The following is a 14,042-nucleotide window of genomic DNA, read 5'->3' on the forward strand; positions in this document are numbered from 1 at the left end:
CTCCGGGTCGGGAGGGCCGTATGATGGACAAGTTTGGTCGCTGTCTTTATCAAAACTCAATGATGGCGAACCGTGTCCTCAGCTATAACTTTATCTTCACATCCTATCTCCGGTTCTGTGTGGAAGCCCTCCACTCGTTCCAGGCGGACATGCCGGATTCTTGACATCAGGAGTTTCGTATCCTCGAGGAGACACTCTCCCAGCTCCGCCTCTATATGTTTCAGGCGGCCTATGATGCCTTCAAGTTGTCCTCGAGGGTCACGGCCTTTGCACTCGCCATGCGTCGCCTCGCTTGGCTCAGGATTGTGGATATGGATCTGAATCTCCAGGATCGTTTGGCCAATCTCCCTTGCGTGGGTCATGAGCTCTTTGATGATTCCATTGAGGCGGCCACTAAGTGCCTCTCGGAACACAAACGGTCCTTCGCCTCCCTGGTAAGACTTAAGCCGAAGACCCCTCCGTCTCAGCAATACCAAATTCCTCCCCGGAGGTATCCGCAGAAATCTATCCCTGCATTCTCTGGCCTTCTTCGAAGCGGCCACAGCAACAGCAGCAGCAGCAGCATCAGGCTAAGGCCCAGCCGCCGGCTCTGGCGAAGCCTGGGCCGTCTTTTTGACAATTCCAATCTGAGCCTTCGGGCTCCCTTCCTCCTGGAGCTTTCCCCCCTCCCCATCGGGGGTCGTCTCCATCATTTCTATACCCAGTGGGAAAGTCTTACCACCGACAGTTGGGTGCTTTCCATCATCTGGGAGGGATACTCCCTTCACTTCAGTCACGTGCCCCCGGACCTTCCTCCAAGAGATTTTCCTTCTGCCCGGTCTCAGCTGCCTCTCCTTCTGCAGGAAGCTCAGGCCCTTTTTTGCCTTTGGGCGGTCAAGGAGGTTCCTCCGGACCAGTGGCATACCGGATTTTATTCCCGGTACTTTCTGGTACCCAAGAAGACGGGGGATCTGCGTCCAATCTTGGATCTCCATGCTCTGAACAAGTTTCTGGTCAAGGAATGGTTCAGAATGCTCACCCTTCCTACGTTGTACCCCCTCTTGGACAAGGGGGACTGGCTGTGCTCGCTGGATCTCAAAGAGGCGTACATGCACATTCCGATACACCCGGCCTCTCGCCGGTATCTGAGATTCCGGTGGGAGATCTCCATCTCCAGTATCATGTTCTTCCCTTCGGCCTGGCGGCCTCTCCAAGGGTGTTCACGAAATGTCTCATTGTGGTAGCTGCGGCCCTGCGTCTCCACGGCCTTCAGGTGTTTTTCTACCTCGACGACTGGTTGATCAAAGCGTCCGCTCGCCATGAAGTTCTGCGAGCGACGAATCAAACCATCTTGCTCCTTCAGAGTCTGGGTTTCGAGGTGAACTTCCCCAAGTCTCACCTCTGTCTGTCCCAGTCTCTGGAGTTCATCGGAGTGGTCCTGAACACGGTTCGTCTCCGCTCCTTCTTGCCTCAACCTCGTCTGGAGGCCCTTGTTCGTTTATGACGGAGGGTGGCCCATCTGTCTTCGGACCCAGCTCGGCTCCTGATGGTCCCCCTAGGGCATATGGCCTCCACGGTTCACGTGACTCCTTTTGCCAGACTTCACCTCCGTATTCCTCAATGGACTCTAGCGTCCCAATGGAACCAGGATCGGGACCCTGTCTCTCGACTCATTGTCGTGACTCCTTTGTTGAAGCAGTCTCTCCGTTGGTGTATGCTCTCTTCCAATCTTTCCAGAGGTTTTCTGTTTCATGCTCGGGGGGCTCATCTGAATGGTCTAAGCACTCAGGGTCTTTGGTCCAGTGCCGACCGCCTTTGTCACATCAATCTGCTGGAGCTTCGAGTGATTTTCCTCGCCCTGAAAGCTTTTTGTCATCTGCTTCACGACCGAGTGGTGCTGGTCCACACGGACAACCAGGTCACCATGTATTATATCAACAAACAAGGGATCACGGGGTCCCTGTCCCTGTGCCAAGAGGCGATGCAGCTCTGGGATTGGGCCATCCGCCGCAACATATTTCTTCGAGCGGTCTACATTCAGGGCCAGCACAATTGTCTGGCAGACAGGTTGAGTCATCTTCTGCAGCCTCACAAGTGGTCCATCCATTCCTTGACCCTGCGTCAGGTGTTTGCTCGTTGGGGGACTCCGGATGTCGATCTGTTCACATCCCCTCTCAATCACAAGTTGCCCCGCTTCTACTCCAGGGTTTACACCCCTCTCAGGCTCGAGGCGGATGCTTTTCTGTTGGATTGGACTAACCTGTTTCTGTATGCGTTCCCTCCATTACCTCTGATTCTGAAAACTCTCATCAGGCTCAAGTCCACGCATGGCACCATGATTCTGATAGTTCCTCGGTGGCCCCGATAGCCGTGGCTCTCCCTTCTGTTGCAACTCAGTTCCAGGGAGCCTCTTCTTCTGCCTTACGCCTTACGCAGAGTCGAGGTTCTCTACATCATCCCAACCTGCACTTAACGGCTTGGTTCCTCGAGACTTAATGCCCTCATTCCAGTTCTCCCAGCCTGTGCTGGACATCCTGGAGGTGTCTCAGAAGGAGTCCACTCGCCAATGTTACCATCAGAAGTGGACCCGCTTTTCTTCCTGGTGTGCTACTCGGCAGCAGGAGCTGCTATCTGCCTCCTTATCTGCTGTCCTGGATTATCTGTTGCACTAGTCTGGCGCTGGACTCAAGTCCTCTTCAGTTCGAGTCTACCTTAGTGCCATTGCTGCTTTTCATCAGCTGATTGACGGGAAGCCTATCTCTGTTCATCCTGTGGCTTCATGAAAGGCCTTTTCCACATTCATACGCCCCTTAAACCTCCTCCTGTGGTTTGGGATCTTAACGTGGTCCTTGCTCGCTTGATGAAACCCCCGTTTGAGCCGCTAGCGTGGGCTCACTTATAGTATCTTACTTGGAAGATTGTGTTTCTGATTGCTCTCACTTCTGTCCATCGGGTCAGTGAGCTTCAAGCCTTGGTAGCGGACCCATCTTTCACTGTCTTTCATCATGATAAGGTAGTTCTCCATACCCATCCTAAGTTCTTGCCTAAGGTTGTTTCTGAGTTTCACATCAACTAATCCATTGTGGTTGGCCGCTTGTATCTCTTTCTGTTACGCTCAGGCTGATCTCTCCCCGCTGGGTCGAGTCACAGGCCACAAGGTCAGAGCGATGGAGGCGTCTGTTGCTTTCCTCCGCTCAACTCTGCTTGAGGAAATCTGTAAGGCTGCCACTTGGTCCTCGGTTCATACATTTACCTTGCACTACTGTCTGGATACTTTCTCCAGGCGTGATGGCCATTTTGGCCAGTCTGTTTTGCAAAATCTGTTCTCCTAAATTGCCAACTCTCCCTCCATCCCATTCTAGTTAGCTTGGAGGTCTCCCACATGTTGAGAATATGCTGCCTGCTTGTCCTGGGATAAAGCACAGTTACTTACTGTAACAGGTGTTATCCAGGGACAGCAGGCAGATATTCTTGCAACCCACCCACCTCCCCGTGGTTGGCTTCTTTGCTAGCTATCTGAACTGGGGCTATGCTGACGAGACGCATGCCTTAGGTCGGGCGGGAGTGGCACGCGCGCATGCGCGGGCCAATCGCAAGCTTGAAGGTCTTCAAGCAAGTCTGGTTGCGAAAACGTCCATTAGGGGGCTCCGTTGGTGATGTCACCCACATGTTGAGAATATCTGCCTGCTGTCCCTGGATAACACTTGTTACGGTAAGTAACTGTGCTTTATGGGGTCTGGGCATTCACAAGTAACCAGAAATCTCACACCATTTATGGAGCCTGGGCATTCAAGTTTCACTTTGACTCAAACTTAATATACTGTTTGGAGTAACACCATTGAATCAGTTTAGTCAAAAATTACAAAAAAAAAGAGCAAGGAAAAGGACTACAGTTATTAAAAAAAAAAAAAATGAAAGGAAGGAAAAGAATTAACACAGAACAGAAAGAGCAAGACATGAACTGGGGCCTGAGCATTCAAGGGTAACCAGAAATGTCTCCTCCTTTGTCTGCTCCACTGTGCTGCTGTCTTTCTTCCTCTCATTGCTTTGGATCACTAGGAGAGAGAGGAGAGGATTCATAGGGCAGGAAGGAGGGGGTAATCCCCACTGCCCCTTTAAGAAGTGTGCAGATTGTACGATATCTTAGAAAGCTATCAGTGACTGGGCCAGTCTGTGGCAATGCATGTTGGGACTTGTAGTTTTCTCCACAGGCCCAGCTGGTTTCCATCTCCCGGACAGTATACAATAAAATTCCATGAGTGATAAGTGAACTTTATGTTTCTGGGGATTATATATGAAAAGAGTAACCTAGTTTTGATGAAATGGTGTTTTGAGGAGGACGGCTTTAATTATGAGGGCCTGGGCTCTAATTATGAGAAAGCATGTCTGAAAGAGTAATATTTAAGGAGGGTGTATATTTATGAATTCTGTGTTCTTTCTTATCAGGCTCAGGACTTTTATGTGGAGATGAAATGGGAATTCACCAGCTGGGGTGAGTAATTGTCTGGCTATGGGGTAGAAATGACTTATAATATAAATGTTACAACTCCTTTAAACTGAGAGCAGGACAGCACAAGTGCAATTGTATTGAAAACCAAGGGAAAAGCTGGGTAGGAGGAGCAATCATTGGCATCTGGAGTTAAGATGGTTTGTTGGGTAGATAAATGGTGATCATACCAGTCTTCCTCCCAGTTAGTCTAGTTTTTGTAGGGCTGTACATCGATTAAAAATTGTAATCACATAAAGTGCCCCCCTGTACAGTGCAATGTAGAGATGACAAATGTAAATTCTCAAAAGTGACATATTCCTTTTACTACACTAAAACCAAAATTGTTGTCTGATGATTTTCTTTCTTATCTCCTTATTCCCTGACTCTGCTGTTGCTTCCCTGTGCACACAGCACAATTCTGTGCCATCAGCTCTGTTTCCAGGGCCTCCTGACTATTCACTATTTCTTTTTAATTTTTCCACCTCCTTCACTTCCTGCTCTATATCTAATCTTTCACATTCAGCTTTCTTCCATTTTTCTTCCTCCATCTCAAATCTATTTTGTTTGCTTCCCTTCTCCATTCATGGGCATCATCTTCTCCCATATCTCTTCTCCATGAGAATCATCTCCTACTGTCTCTCTTCTAAACTAAACTAAAACTTAGCTTTGTATACCGGGTCTTCAACCAAAATGGAGCTTGATTCGGTTAACGGTAACTAAAAAAAAATACCCCCAAAAAGTGACGGTCAGAAAATATTAATGTGACTGATTTCCAAAGTGTTTGGCAAATAAAATAGTTTTTAAAGATTTGCGGAAAAAGTTGAAAAGGACCAGGACCCCTTAAGATAAGAGGAAGTTCATTCCATAGTTGAGAAAATTTTAAAACCAAGGATTGACTGAAACTCTTGATTCTTTTGATTACTTCTCCCTTTCCTCTCCTTTCCACGTGCACCATTTCCTTCCATCTCCTCTCCTCTCCCCGTACCATCTCCTCCTTTCTCTCTTCCCTCCCCTCCCTCTCCCCACCACTTCACGGTTACCGTTTTCCTTCTTTGTTTTATTCAGTCTCTATTTCCAGCATCTGTCCCTCAAAACTCTTACTTCTCTCTCTCTCCTTCTTTCTTCCAGCATCTCTTCTTGCACTCCTGAACCTTCACCCTCCCCCTCTATATTCTTTCACTTTCAGCCCTCCGATTTTCTCTTTAATGCTATAGCGCTAAAGGAATGTTGCTTCTCTCACCCGCCCAAAGCCTCTCTTTCTCTTTGTACGGCGTGTATGTCCATTCCATGTCTCGTTTTTCCACTTCACTCCAGATTCCCACCTGGTTCCAGAGGCTTTCTCTCTGGCGGGTCCTGCCTACGTGGGAACAGAAAGTTACATCAGAAGAGGCAGGATGTGCTACAGAGAAAGCCCTGCTCTCTTTTGGGCCTGCACAAAAAAACTGTGCCTACTGCTTGGCTCTTGTGTCCAGGTAGAACCAAAACAGTTGACCCTGGAGATTCCACAGAGCAAAAATCCAAGAGAAACAAAAACACTGTGGAGAAGTGATGTTCCTGATATGGCCTTTATTAATGATTCAACTGGACAATCCACTGAAAAACCTCTAGGACCCAGTCTGCTGGTAGCTTTGGACCCAACACGGTCCGTGTTTCGACAAGAATGTCTTCCTCAGGGGTCCCTGTTAGTCCTTAGGTAAGGATACGTGGAAAAACTAAACAGTCCAATTCTACTAGTCCGTAGAAACTCCACGTGAGAGTTTCAAGTTTTTTTAAAGATTTCATATACCACCCAATCAGCCTTCATGTCATAATAACATGTATTGTCTAAAAAAAACAAACCATATTTAGGGAAACAGCACATCATTAAAACATAATAGTTATTAAAAACAAACAGGAACAAAAGGGCTAGAACTACAATAATCAAGTAGAGAGAGAGACATATAGAGTAAAAAACCAAAAGGAAGGGTGGTAAAAAATAAAATAAAGCTATGTAGCTCTGAAAAGGACATTTAGGGCTCGGGTGCCAGATGCAGTTCCTCCCTGTTCTCAACACAAACAGCATATAGTTTAGAGGCACCTCTGAGACCTCCTTCAGCAAAGAACATCCTGGTTACTGACATCGTACATCCTATGTAAAGCCTCAAGAAGTCTCCAAGACTGCACATCCTCCCCCTTCCCCCAAACTAGTCCCTACACACACACACTTTAATCCAGAATTTTCACACTCCATGCACAGAATACGTTCACACATGTGCTTTACATGTATTGATATATAAATTATAGATATATAGATATTGATAGCTAGTTTGGAGCTAATGTATAGAGATTTATGGATAGGAGATAATTTCATAACAGAGTGTCTATGTGAAAAGTTATGAAATGGGGGTCATACAGTGACATAAGAACTGCCATACTAGGACAGACCCAAGGTCCATCAAGCCCAGTATCCCATTTCCAATAGTGACCAACCCCGGTCCCAAGTTCCTAGCAGAAACCCAAAGAGCAGCAACATTCCAGATCTCAGATTGTGATGTCATAAGAGCCAACCTCATCAGTGATGTCACAGTGGCTTGATTGTTTCCAACAGTGGCCAACCCTGGTCCCAAGTACCTAGCTAGATCCCAAGTAACAAAACAGATTTTATGCTGCTTATCCTAGGAGTAAGCGTGGATTTCCCATAGCTTTCTCAATGGCCTATGGACTTCTCTTATAGGAAATTATCCAAGCCTTTTTTAAACCACGCTAAGCTGGGGGGGGGGAGTATGTTTTTTTTTTTTTAATTCATACTAGGATTTCTGTTTCTTGGTTCGAGTGGGGGGAGGGATGATGGATGGCCTGCTCCAGGGCTCATAAGAGTCCAGGGCCCTGGTTTGTGGTGTTAGTGTTCTGGACCTAGGTCTTTAGATCAGTGGTTCCCAACCCTGTCCTGGAGAACCAACAGGCCAATCGGGTTTTCAGGCTAGCCCTAAAGAATATGCATATGGGAGATTTGCATATAATGGAAGTGACAGGCATGCAAATCTGCTCCATGCATATTCATTAGGGCTCGCCTGAAAACCCGATTGGCCTGGTGGTCCTTCAGGACAGGGTTGGGAACCACTGCTTTAAATGGATTAGTTAGGTAGGTGACTTTGCATTATGTACCTATAAAATGCTGATGACTGTTATTCTGTTGTGGAAGATGCTCCAGTGTTTCTTACTTGACTTTGTTATCATCTGTCTGCTTTTGCTGTTTTGATGTTTTCATCAATAAAATTTTGAACATAAACCACGCTAATGTTTGAACATAAACCACGCTAAGCTAACTAATTTCACCTGTAGCGCACAAGTACTCTTTCACAAGTTTACACTTTCTGTGAAGGACGTGTCATGTGTGTTTGTGCTGGACACCTCTATATGCATATTTTATAAAATAATCACTTTTATATCTGGCTCTTCGTTAACAATGGGGTCCTTTTACTAAGGTGCGCTAGCAGTTTTCGCGAGCGCTAAACGCTAATGCATCCATTATAGCCTAAGAACGTGTTAGCATTTAGCGCGTGCTAAAACAGCTAGCGCGCCTTCGTAAAAGAGGAGTTATGTAGGTAAAGTATTACAGCACTCAAGTGCAAATCATTTTTAGCGTAGCGGCTGAGGTCTGATAAGTTTGAAGGTCAAGTGATTTGTGATTAAGTATTTGATAAAATATGCATTTGCATTTTAACTCCACCCCAGCTGTGCCCAGACTGCCTCTGGCAATGCCTATATGCAGATACACTTCTCCCTCCGTATTCGCTGTGATAGGGGATTAACAGAACCGCAAATACAGAAAAACCGTGAATAACTTTTTCATATATTATTCGCTGTTTTCTATTAAAAACCATCGTGAATATGGTGAAACCGCGAATAACATTACCACAAAGATGTGCAGAGAGTTGAGTCGGTTCAGAGAATGGCCACCCGGATGGTCTCAGGACTCAAGGATCTCCCGTATGGGGAACGGCTGGATAAGTTGCATCTATATTCACTCGAGGAACGCAGAGAGAGGGGGGACATGATCGAGACGTTCAAATATGTCACGGGCCGTATCGAGGTGGAGGAAGATATCTTTTTTTCGTAGAGGTCCCATGGCAACAAGAGGGCATCCTTGAAACTCAGGGGTGGGAAATTTCATGGTGACAACAGAAAATATTTCTTCACCGAAAGAGTGGTTGATCGCTGGAATAGTCTTCCACTGGAGGTAATTGAGGCTAGCAGCGTGTCAGATTTTAAGAAAAAATGGGATTGGCACGTGGGATCTCTTCACGGAGGGAGTTAGGGGGTGGGACATTGGTATGGGCAGACTAGATGGGCCGTGGCCCTTTTCTGCCGTCAGTTTCTATGTTTCTAACATGGTGGGAGACCTGGTCTGCTCCTGAAGGAGAGGCAAAACACGGTGAAGAAAGTGCTGGGAATCGGCGATTTTCTCTGTAAACGCTTGGAATCAGCGATTTCTCTATACAAGCTGATGTAATTTGGGGGGGAGGAGCCAGCAAGCTAAAAACTGTGAATAATCGAAACCGCGAATGCTGAAACCGCGAATACGGAGGGAGAAGTGTGGTGTAAAAGTAAAGCTGCAGTTAATCACAGTTAATGCCACGATTAACACATTATTTATTTTTCACAATTAAAAATAATAATTGCACCTGCTCTCGTGATCCAGTATCTCTTTCTTCTCTCCTGCCTGTCCACCTGTGGTTCTGCATCTTGCCTTCTCTTTCAATCTCCCCTCGCTCTCTCTCAGATGTACCTTAAGACAGGTCTTTTATGGCATAGTGTATGTATGCTTTATTTACTGTCTGAGATTGTTAAATTTTTAAACTTGCCGAGGAAAAACAGCAGTGTTATTAAGAGTTGCATATAAATTTTAAATAAAGATAAAATATTGTAGCAATTCTGAGAACTTGGATGGCTAAGTCTGCCTCCAGGAGAGGTTCAGGAAGCACTATTGTAAATCTACAGAGGACTAGCTCAGGTAGAAACATTTGAATTGCATCTTTCAAGTCACTTCCAAAATTCAAATTCTAAGTCACATATAGGCATAATTTTCAAAGGGATTGGGACTTGTATACTGCTTTTTTTGTAGTTATATGACCACACTCAAAGCAGTTTACATACAGGTACACAAACATTTCCCTATCTGACCCGGTGGGCTCACAATCTATCTAATGTTCCTGGGGCAGTGGAGGATTAAGTGACTTGCCCAGGGTCACAAGGAGCAACGCAGGGTATTAACCCACAACCTCAGGGTGCTGAAGCTGTAGCTCTAACCACTGCGCCCCACACTCTTTATACAATGTTCCCCTGCAAATTCGCGAATCGCGGACCCGTTCATTCGCAGCCTGCTCCGACCGCCTCTTCCTATAGTAAAGTCAGACTACACCTCAGTCAGTAAATAAAATATATATACAGCACATTACTGCATAAAGTAAACAATGAATAAAATGTATGTGATAAATTTCCATATTTTGGAGATTTGGTGAATATACGATGACTTTGTATGCAATAAATAAATATACAATTAATGGGTATGTGATAAATTTCCATGTTTTGGAGACTCATATGCAACTCTCTTTCTCGTGCATATTTGTTGTGGTTATCCTGAAAACCCAGCGTGCTAGCTGTATCTGCAGAAAATTGAGAAGCACAGGCTTAATGCATTGCTAAAGAAAGACCAGAGTTCAGTGCTTATTATTAGTATATAGACCCAGTACCCTGCATATAGTGAGGATAATTTTTCTACTGTAGAATGAAAATTGGCCGTCATAAAATTATGTGCAGGTATATTGGCATAAAAAGTAAATGCACTGCAAGATTGGACCTAACTCTAAATATAAGAACATAAGCATTGTCATACTGGGACAGACTGAAGGTCAATTAATCCCAGTATCCTGTTTCCAGTAATGACTAATCCAGGTCATAAGTACTTGGAAGATCCCAAAAGAATAAAAACAGATTCTGCGCTACTTATCTCAGGAATAAGCAGTGGATTTTCTCAAGTCTACCTTAATAATGGCTTATGGATTTTTCTTTTAGGGATGAGTCCAAACCTTTTTTAAACCCTGCTAAACTAACTGCTTTTAGCACATTCTTCACTACTACTACTTAACATTTATATAGCGCTGAAATTCCAGAGTTTAAATGCACATTGAGTAAATAGATATTTTCTCTGATCTGTTTTAAATGTACTTAGTAGCTTCATTGCATGCCACTTAGTCCTTGTTTTTTAGGAAAGAGTAAACAAGCGATTCACATCTACTCGTTCCCACTCCACTCAGTATTTTATAGACCTTTTATCATATCTTCCCTCAGCTGTCTTCTCCAAGCTGAAGAGCCCTAGCCTCTTTAGCTTTTCCTCATTCTAAGCAGTACATTTTAAAACAAACTGGAGAAAATATTTATTCACTCAACATATAATTAAGCTCTGGAATTTATTGCCAGAGAATGTGATAGAAGCAGTTAGTTCAGCAGGGTTTAAAACCCCCCCCAAAAAAACATTTAGATAATTTCCTAAAAGAAAAGTACATTAGGCATCCAATACTTATTTATAGGATAAGCAGCATCAAATCTGGTTTACACTTATGGGATTTTGCTAGCTACTTCTGAACTGGATTGGCCACTGTTGGAAACAGGATACTGGGCTTGATGAACCTTCAGTCTGCCTATTAATGCCATGCTTTTATTCTTATGTTAGGCATATTTGGGGGAGGAAGGCAAAATTTTATAATGGGGTTTATGTACATATGTTCTTTCTATAAAATGGGTGTAACTTATACACATGGAGGGGCAATTTCAATAGGACGTCCAAGTCTGAGTTTGGACAGTTTGAGAAAGACGTCCTGAAATCCAGTAGATAAAATGTTCATTTTCAAAACTGCAAGACATCTATCTTTTTATTTTCAAAATTACTTATCTAGACATTTTGGCCCTTAGTATGTCTATCTTTTTTGGCCATTCTTGAATATAAAGACGTCCACATGAAAAATGCAGAAAAACAAGCTTTTCAGCATCCAAGCAGCCAGCATTCTTAGCAAACTGTTCACAGACAGCTGAGCACAGCAGAAGGACACTCTAAGATGTATACTACAGTGAATGTCACATAAAAAGTACCAGATACACATGTCACTATAACCTGCACATATCCTATGGTGAGCCCTCCAAAACCCACCCAAAATTTTTGTACCTAACTTTTGCCTGTTGCTCCCGCCAACCTGGTTCCCCTCTGAATCACTTCCGGGTAATGAGGCCGGGAGGTGATGTCAAAGGGAAATCCGACGCTGGCGCGAGGAGCAGGCTGGAGATAAGCCACTTACGCTGGCAAACATTTAGAGGTACAGGCAGATGAAGGGAGAGTGGGAGTGTGGAGTGGGAGGCATGCGGGAGCAGCCCCCCACAGGAGCCTCCTACCCTTACTACGTCACTGCTCCCCATACAATATAAGCAAGTTATAATGACATCTGACCTGGGTCTTTTAAGGTGACATTCATTGCATGAGTGCCCCTCTGCTGGATGTGGATGACTGTGTGCCCATCTGAAGCTGTTTTCAGCCCAACCAAGAAGAGAATGAGGGGGATATGATTCAGTCAATGATCTGAAACAATGTCAAAACATAGAATTTTGTTTCTGCAAATTGGCACTTAATGAAATAATACTCTTTTCAGTTACAGTGGCAAAATAACGCTCAGGGTTAGGAAGTTGGTTGGTTGGGCTGAGAACTTTTCAGCCTAGAATGTACTGGGCTTTTTTAACATCTTTGGGTGGTGTTGGGAGGTCAGTTGCTACTGGGGGGGGGGGGGTCATGCCTTCATCTCTCCAGTGGTTATCTGGTCAGTTTGAGCACCTTTTTGATCCTTATTCGTTTTTAAAACAGATTTAACTCCAAACGTCTTAAAAAAAAAGCCCTGGATGTTTTGTTAAAGGTTTGATTATCCCTGCAGAGCGTCCAAGTCTTAAGCCCATCCTAAGCCTGTCCAAAACACGCCCCCTTAAGACTTAGATGCACTGGAAACAAAACAACCAGAAAGATGTCTGGAAATTCAGTTTTGAGAAGGCCCACTTGGACATTTTGACTAGTAAGATGTCCAAGTGCTGGTTTATGCTGTCTTTTGGATGTCTATCTTTTTTGAAAATGAGCCCCTTAGCTTCCACAGAAGATAAATGGTCTGCTATTAAATGACCTTCTTTGAGTGTAAGCAGTCCTGCTGTCTCCACAATAATTCCCCAGGGACCTGTGACATGAATCTTTGCTTCTCTGTCTATCAGTGCCTCTCGTTTCCAAGATCTGTCCTAGTGACACATACAAGGTCTGGAAGTGTGGCCAGAAACTCAGGGTGGACACTACACTACTTGGATTCGAACATATGAGCTGGCAGCGAGGGAATCGCAGCTATGTCTTCCGAGGACAAGGTCAGCAAACATGGTCTTTCCATTCCCTAAAACACCCTAAAATCTGCTCCTTTGTCTTGGGTTCTGGTTAATGGACCGGATCCTGATGTTTCAGTAGTGAACCTTGCAGATCTATTCTTTCAATCTTTGTCTGTGCTCTTCCCTTCGTTCTGTCCTCTGACTCTCTATCTCTTTGCTCCCATTCTGTTTGGATTCTTTCTGTATAACAGGCATGAAACAAAATCTCAGTTAGGGACTGGAGGCAGGATATATTTTTTAAAAAATATTCTTGTTCTGTTTATTCTCCATGTTCCAGCAGATACCAGCGCCATAGTGATGGAAATTGATCATGATCGACGGGTGGTGTATACTGAAACACTAACGTTGGCATCACATGACCGTGAGGTTCTTCTGGCTGCTGTGCAGCCCACTGAAGAGCAGGCCATGAGCCGTCTTACTGCCCCTGTTGTAACAACTCAGCTTGACACTAAGAACATTGCCTTTGAGAGGTAAAACATGTGAGGGAGTGACAGTCTGTAATTGGAGAGAGGGACCTATGATGTCATCAGCCAATAGTCTGTAGGACAGAGGCGGCATATTAATCCATGGCCAGTAAGATGGAAGCATGTTGATATCTACCTATGATCAATACAGTGGGAGTATGTGATGTCATTGGCCCATGATTAGTAGGGTAGGGGGTCATGTGATGTCATTGACCCATGGTCAGTAGAGCATGTGGTCAAGTGATGTCACTGACCCACGGTCAGTAGAGCATGTAGTCAAGTGATGTCATTGGCCCATGGTCAGTAGGGCATGGGGTCAAGTGATGTCGACCCACTGTCAGTAGGGCATGGGGTCAAATGATGTCATTGACCCAAGGTCAGTAGGGCTTGGGGGTCAAGTGATGTCATTGGCCTGTGATCTGTATTGAAGGGGCCATGTAGTCCAATGGTCAATACCATGATCAGCCTCTTTGCTGTGTGCTGTTTTGATATTGACCCTGAAGTCCCTAAGCTGAGCATTTGGAAGGTGAGCTTTAATTCTGCAGTGAGATATTATCCATGCTTGGGTTTAGATGCAGAATTCCCACCATTATTACAAATGAATGGCAAGAGGGGGGACAAAAAGAGAAAGCTTAATTTAGAGAGGGAGGGGGTTTTGATTCTCCTAG

The 14,042-nt window shown here is 44.8% G+C and overlaps 1 protein-coding gene across 4 annotated transcripts in view; it reads left to right on the plus strand.

Moving 5' to 3' along the window:
• Positions 1–14,042, plus strand: part of ANKRD13B (ankyrin repeat domain 13B) — a 184,202-nt gene that overhangs the window by 144,206 nt on the left and 25,954 nt on the right. For 3 of the 4 annotated variants that reach the window (XM_033922430.1, XM_033922432.1, XM_033922433.1), the window contains 3 exons: positions 4,426–4,471; positions 12,749–12,892; positions 13,188–13,380. In XM_033922430.1, the coding sequence (XP_033778321.1) occupies positions 4,426–4,471; positions 12,749–12,892; positions 13,188–13,380 (383 nt within the window). The remainder of the gene's footprint in view (positions 1–4,425; positions 4,472–12,748; positions 12,893–13,187; positions 13,381–14,042) is intronic. The other variant, XM_033922431.1, reaches the window with a different exon arrangement.

The sequence above is a fragment of the Geotrypetes seraphini genome, chromosome 15 (genome assembly GCF_902459505.1).
Source record: "Geotrypetes seraphini chromosome 15, aGeoSer1.1, whole genome shotgun sequence".
Classification (NCBI taxonomy): Eukaryota; Metazoa; Chordata; class Amphibia; order Gymnophiona; family Dermophiidae; genus Geotrypetes; species Geotrypetes seraphini.